This window comes from Sinohyriopsis cumingii, chromosome 5 (genome assembly GCF_028554795.1).
Source record: "Sinohyriopsis cumingii isolate HCF-2022 chromosome 5, ASM2855479v2, whole genome shotgun sequence".
NCBI classification, from domain to species: Eukaryota; Metazoa; Mollusca; class Bivalvia; order Unionida; family Unionidae; genus Sinohyriopsis; species Sinohyriopsis cumingii.
In genome coordinates, this window is record NC_142965.1 from 125,900,612 (window position 1) to 125,908,364 (window position 7,753).

A 7,753-nucleotide genomic window follows, 5' to 3' on the forward strand; every position below is an offset into this window, starting at 1 on the left:
CCAATTTCCATACAATTAGTACAGAGTATCCTACAAAGCTGCAGACAATTGGTGACTGTTTTCCACAATGTCAACATCCAAACAAAGCATGTTGAGATGTTTTGGAAAATGATCTGTTCATCGATTATGACTGACGTCATGGGGAAATTAACAGACGTAAATATGACAAACAAGCAGGGTCCAGCTCCAGATACCTTAAGGTCAAATTGAAGATTTAATGAAGGTTGTTCATCTTAATAATTTTGTATATGCTGCCATGGGGAAATAATTGGCTGGAGTTGGATAACGTTTGAAAGTTTTTAAAGCTTATAAAGATAAGGCAGATGATAAGGTACTGGTGAAGTATCAAATGTCATGTGGAGGGGATAAAAATTTGCATGTCTGTGACACTGGTACAATACAAAGGGTTAGTTCTACAATGTAAGATGTATCACATGTTACATATGTTTTAGTGCTACACCCAAAACATAAATATCAGCGTCAAGGTCTTACATGTAGGACTATACAAAAGGTAACTGTCAGTCATATAAAATAATAATATTATTTTATGCTGTATGTATGACTGATAATTAAATTGTAAGCAACAATATGAGCCCCTCTGGTACAGTGGTGGAGTTATGTATGCACCATCACACAAGTACATGTCAGGTTTTATCCTGTGATTGTTCCATGTTGTCCGAGAGATGAATATCTTTATAATCATTCCAGTTAATAAAACCAGGTTAAGTAGTTCTGAAAGTTTTGCCTCACTTCATATGTTAAAAGAGCCTTGTGATTATATATTTAACCTTGAAAACGTTGGTAGATTTTTTTGGTCATGTTTCGTAGAGTATAATAAAGTTTCTGATATTTTTAATAAGTCAGCAATACTGTATAAATATAAATGGGCTATTACTTAAACTTCTTTCGAAACAAATAATAGAATAACTGAAAGTTTGAAACAAAGATTGGAGTTTAACAAAATGATTTACTTGGATACACTTATCATTCCTTAACCAGATTGAAATTATTGCTTTTAATTTTTCATATTTATTATATGCAAATGATATAGTGATGGTGTATCCGGATTACAAACTCTTGAGCAAGTTATAGGAATTTGTTGATAAATTGATGTTAAATGTTAAGTGAATAAAACCAAAATCATTTTTAATGCATCTGCAAAACTGCACAGAGAGTTAATATTACAGTTGGTGCATTTGATGAATGCAGATATTTGGCTGTCATCATCAGCTTTTACGTGTTATGGATATGGTGTAAAATGCATGTTTAATAAAGTGTTGGAAGTTTTTTCTTCAAAATGCATTTGTATCTAAACATATGATTGTATGACTTCACTTGAACTTGAAGGAATATGAACACCATCAAACCCTTCATTTTGTTGCTGTGAAATTTGGACATTAGATTTTTAATTAAAGAACCAAGACAATTAGAAAACAAGTAGAACAATATTTTGGATGAAAATTAACACATAAGGTTTCTCAGATTTCTTTTTGAAGTTTATAAAACTTTATTTGTATCTCAGGGATCTAGGTAGAACTTTAATCAATTCTGGGAGTAAAATTGATTCTTGGCCATGTCATAAATGCACAGCCTGGAAAGATATAAAAACCCAAATGTCTGCAGCAGGTATGGCTTGAATGATAGTATCATTTATTGCAGCCAGAATTTGATTTTCTTGGAGATTAAAAAAAATGTTTTTTAGTGGTGGCTGAACAAGTATCTCTGATTAATTATTGAATAAAAGAGTATTTATATTCTTAGACTGATAGTGTCAGCAGATACTGCTGAATTGGAATACTTGTCATTAAAACCACCACAGCATTGTATAGGTTCCAGGTAGTTAAAGGAAAGAACTCTGTATTTCTGTAATAGAGAGGGGTTTATTCAGAGTAATAAATAAATCTGTAGTGGAATTTCTGTAGAAACTGATATTTAATTAGTTTTAATAATTACCAGATTAATACTGCAAAAGAAAATGATACTGCTAACTAAAAGAACATGACACCTTAGGAAATCATTAGTGATTTACAACCAGGCAAAAATAAAAAAGGCTTCTCTAGCTTTCTGTATCAAAATTCTGTTGTAATCACCCTGTCTGTGTCTGTGAAAAAGATGAGCTCACCAATATACACTTTTTGATGTACCTGCTAAGAGGAATCTTGTCATCTTCTGCTTGTGAAAATTCTATGAAGATTTATATACATATTCAGCTATTATTTTATAAGGGTACACTGATGTTTTTCATTTATACTTTACTATGCAGTAACACATGCATGAGGTATATATTTAACTAAATGTGAACTGCACATAAATATATTCTTTTTGGAATGGCATGTAGTGCTTCGACTCGTATGTGTAAAATTGAAAATTTTCATGAAGTTAAAATCTTTACTATTTCCTGAACAATTATCCTTAAATTAACAACTACTATGTATAATAGCTAAGTCTATGCAGTGAACATGCTAGACATGGGTATCACTGCTTGGTTGTGTTATGTACAAAAAATCTTATATTGGTGGTAATAAAATACATGCCACATTATGTATCATGTAGAATTACAGTTAACATATTGTACTGCAGGAGGAATGTTAAATAGGTAGCACAATACAGACAACTACCTTGACTGTCTGTCTTCATGTGCAGTGTCTATGTATGGGTGATAATGCAATATATACCACAATATATTTCAGTTTGAATCTTGCAATGCAAGAGGAAATATTGCAGTGCAGTTTTATTTATTTATTTAACAGTTCATTTATGAATCACTAAACTTGAAAATTATGTACATGTACATCTCTGTAGATCACTGTGCACTACATTTCATTTGCTTAGATTACTTCTTTGCATTTAGTTCTAGACCACATAGGCTTTTGGTACTAATATCTAGTATGGCTGGGATGGCAGCCATTTTGAAAGTCTTGTTATTGCTACACATCCTGAATGAAAAGTAATATCTGTATTGTGTTTTCACCAGAAGACTTCATAGGTCTAGTTGGTCCTAGATGAAAATGATGCCACCACAGTGGCCATTTTGAAAAAATTTGTTTTCACTATGGGGACGCTCACCAGTTAATATGTACTTTTGAGAGTGATGTATGTAAGGTGAAGTAGTTTGCATTTAAAACATGCACAATGGAGAGAATGTTGGCATACCTCTATGATACATTAATGTAATGTGGATGATATTTCTTTGGATGTTGTACTTTTGGAAATTTTACATGATTTAAGCACACTGTTAACTAAAATGACTGCTCCTTGTGTTAAAAAATCAGCCTGAATTAGTCTAAAGTACACTATACATAGCAGCTGTTAAAATAGGGAAAATGAATTTTGCCAGACTAGGCAATACCAGCTTCTGAAAGTGCAATGAATGAATTACCAAATATATAAAATGTAAAAAAAAGTTATCGGCTCTTTTTTATACAATTGACCTCTGAAGTTCAGGAAGTGAAAATGACCAAGTAGAGCTAGCACTTTTTTGAAAGGTGCACATTTGAAGTAAGGCCAAGCTGTATACTCTATAACCCATAGTACACCCATCAATCATACACCAAAATAAAGGGAATTAAAGGTTCTTTGAATAATACCTAAGATATACAAGGTCTTTTTTAAATAGCCAGTATAACCAGTGAGGAAAGCCAGGGAAATTCTTTTTCTTTAAAATCCTAACCCTATGCAAAATATGAAACTGTAGAGCGCCACCTATTCCACTTGAAAAAATCCAGTATGGCCACTGTGGTCCTTTCAGTCTTGCTATTAGTACTCCTCCTTAGGAGTTTCATTAAAAAATGGTGATATATATATAGTTGGTCCTGAATAGAAATGGTGCCAATGTAACCTTAAATATGGCTGCCACAATGAAGATATTGAAAATCTTGTCACTGTTTCTCTTGAATAGGATGGCTTCAGTGGCCTAGTGGTTAGAGCATCCACCTCAGATGTGGGAGGTCATGGGTTCGATCCCCGGCCAAGTCATACCAAAGACTTATAAAAATGGTACTTAAGCTGCCTCGCTTGGCACTCAGCATTACGATGTTAGTATTATCACTGGTCAGCCTGGTGTCAGGATAATGTGACTGGACGGGACATCACGCTACATGTCTGCAGCATGATGTCCCAGTGCTAGACATCACTATAAACTGCCACACTGCATACATTGTAGCGATATGACTGAAAAATTGTTACAGCTACATTAAAAATCCAAATCACACATACTCTCCTGAATGGTTTCAATGTTACATCCAGTATGGCTGACATAGTGTCTAATTTGAGAATATTATCATTTGAGATTGTCAGATATGGTTTCAACCCTTGTCAGTTAAAAAGAGATAAAAATGGTTTTACCTTTAATTCCAAATAATTCTTGTTGGATGTGTTTGTTCTTCACAAAACTGTTGTTTTATTGTTGTCATTGTCTTACATTTTAAGATTTCGATTTTTAGTGACTACTCTAACTTCATTACAGGTGTCAGTGAGGTTATGGAAAAGATAGACATTAAACACTGTTGCTGATTAGAATGATGTGAGAGATGAAAAGGAACAATTGATCCAAGCGGCCAAGCAAGATCACAGTTTGGACAGCTCCATGGAAAGGACAGTGAAACTGACAAATTGGTCAGTAAGTGGCGATATGGATTTTGAGAATGAAACTTGGAGTTTTGAAAACCAACCACATCTTACCCAGATAACATGGATAACTATTGAACTTATAATCAGTACATTTCCAGTATTTTTTATCATTGCTGCTGTCATTGTATCAGATAGGAAATTCAACAGTATTACAGGGTTTCTAAACTCAGAATGTGAAAAGAAGATGATTGTGAAACATGAAAGAGTCAGAGCAGAATTACAGTCTGAATATTCCATATGCCTCGGTACAGATGCTGCTTGTATGTCCCATTTGAAGTATGAATCTGAAGGGGGTAATTCTGAAACAAACACCAAACAAGTAGTAAACAGTAAGGATGTACATAACTTGCTACAGCATGTTTTTTCAACAAAGCCAGCAGCCCGTTTTACAGGTGAAAAAAAAGAACACTGTATTTTCTTACAGTTAGCTGAAATAGCAGCTTCCAGAGAAAACTCAAAAGATAGCCTCCAAAACATTGTACCATTAGCAGGGTCATCATCAGAGTCAGTGCCTGGTCCTCTCAAACATCAGGATTATGACAATTCAGATGCATCATGGGAAGTTGACTTTCAAGGAATCCATGATGATGGTTTATGCCTGCCTTTGTGGAATGGCACAGGTACAGATATGAAAGCAGAAAATGCCCAAGGTGATAGTTTGGAACAGGATGCAAAAGTTATGCAGGAAGAAACAGAGAAAGAAACTAGTGTCATTAGAGAACATAATGAAGTAAGTGAGATAACAGAAGACTGTTCACATGGGTCTGATAAAAAGGAGATCAGTGCACTTCAGATAAGTCAAAGAAGAAAGAACAGTAAACGAAAGGATGATGAAGCTATACCAGCATGTGGAATTGGAATTTTTCAAAGTCAAGATAGACTGAGCACCCTACCAGAAGATACAGACAGTAACAGTGTTAAAAAGAGCACCTCAGAAATTGGTATACAGGTAGGATTGACTGAAGAAATGGACAGCAGTCGTATGAAATTGGGTACAAACCTTGCATCAGGTGAACATACAGCAATCTCTTGCTTAGAAAAAGTTGAAAGCAAAAGAGGAATCGCTCAAGAGCTAACAGCTGAATTTGTCCCTGGGGATGATGAAAGAAGTGTACCAAAAAGTCACAAAAAAGAGATGATGTTAACTAGATTTTTTACAGCGCCTAAATGTGATACAGAGAAGCAAATTACCATGGAAGCCCTTGGGAATTTAACAGCTGAAGATGAAAGCAATTTGAATTTGGAAACAGATAATTTACGAATTCAAGTAGAAAACTTAACACAAGGATCAGAGGAATCGATGAATGGATTGAATGAGGAGACTTATGATATAGAGTCACACTTTAGAACAGATGAAGACCACAACAGTAAAGGGAAGCCTGAAGACATTTCTGGTAAATTATGTGATGACATGATTCACATTGAAGACAAGAAAAATTTGGAACATGTGCATGATACTGTGTTGGCAGATAATGACATTAGTCTTAAAGCTGACGAGGAATATCAGCCAATACATCCACACAGTATGGAAGAGCATAATGATAAGTACAGTAATCAGAAGAACGAAAACTCAAATCTCCATTGTGCTTTAAGAAGAAAGCGCTCGATGCAGATGGAACATGTACGTAGAAAGAGAATTCGATGTGGAAGCCCCTCAGGAGGGTTATATGTAGGAGCAAGTAACAAAGAAATAAAGCTGAGACAAGCTGATGATGAGTATGTGGATTTAAACAGAAGACCAGTTCACATTAATTCACTTGAAGAATGTGACGAGATGGTGGGCACTGACCATGAAAAGGAATCAAAAGCACGCAATGTTGTGGGAGAGCCTTCTGACAGCAGTAAAAAGCAAATTGATCAGTATAGTTTACTAGAAAATGATGTACCACAAAAAGTTCTACCTTTTCCTGAAGAAGGTCTAGAAAAGGTTCTTCAAGAAGAAAGTAAACCATTTCAAGGCAAAAATCAAGAATTAGGTTTCATGATGAAAACTTGTATGAACACTGATCATATAAAGAAGCCCCATGCATGTGGATCCAGCCATGAAGAACTTGCTTTGGTTCTGAAAATGTTTTTAGGATGCACATCATTTATGGATGGAAATACCAAGGATACTGTAAGTGAGCTGTCAGTATCTGATAGAAAAATGCCAAAGGAAGATAAATCCAAGGACAATGACATACATAGCAAGGAAGATATTAAATCTCATGAATTTGCACTACTAAAGGAAATAATATCAACATGGTATTTCTTCCCCATGTTAAGTAGATTCATGGAATTATGTCTACCTTCCAGTTTGCAAGCATTATTTCAAAGGCTGATCAGTGGTCCACCAATAAGTCAGGCAGAGAGAATGTCTTATGAATGGCTTCGACTTGAGAGCTTCAACACATTACCATCTTCAACTCGGGGAACTGCTATACGACTGGCACAGAGTGGTTTTTACTACACGAGACAAGGTACACGCATCAGATGCTATGCATGTAATGTAGAGCATGAAGGATGGAATCACACTGATGACCCACATGAATTACACCGGCAAATATCACCCAATTGTCCATTTCTTGGAGGCAACCCAACCTACCCCAATTTTCCCATAATCCCAGATACAATGCATAGTAACACGGAGAGAAGTGCTTCTAGTGCAACCCCAGTGATACCTTTAATACAAGAAAGAACACAATCCAGAGTACTAGAGACACAACCAGTCATTATTCCATCAATAAACCATTCAAGCACGCTTCATCTGGATGAGATGTCAGTGCCACCATCTGCTTTTACAAATGGTTACCTTCAAGTTCCTTCAGAGACAGCACAAGTGGAGGACAGAAGAGAAAAAGCAGAGACCCAGGATTCCAGCATTAGCAGGAAACAGCAACAGACAAATAGCAGCCCCAGAGCAGGAACAAGCCAACCAGAAACCTCTCCTTCATCATCAAGCATGGTAATGAAACAAAACAGAACTTAATACTTTCTTACAGGTATACATGTCTATATCTGTGCTATAAAATCCTCTATCAAATTCCTCTATCGGCATATATAGAAGGTACAGATTTGAAGGGATGTTATGATCAGGAAGCCCATAGATTAAAGATATAAAAAGCTTTGGGAGTGGGAAGTTAAT

The 7,753-nt window shown here is 35.5% G+C and overlaps 1 protein-coding gene across 2 annotated transcripts in view; it reads left to right on the top strand.

Moving 5' to 3' along the window:
- Positions 1-7,753, top strand: part of LOC149800139 (uncharacterized) — a 122,931-nt gene that overhangs the window by 68,699 nt on the left and 46,479 nt on the right. For both annotated transcript variants that reach the window (XM_089959736.1, XM_089959738.1), the window contains exon 2: positions 4,466-7,573. In XM_089959736.1, the coding sequence (XP_089815862.1) occupies positions 4,586-7,573 (2,988 nt within the window). In that variant the 5' untranslated portion in view covers positions 4,466-4,585. The remainder of the gene's footprint in view (positions 1-4,465; positions 7,574-7,753) is intronic.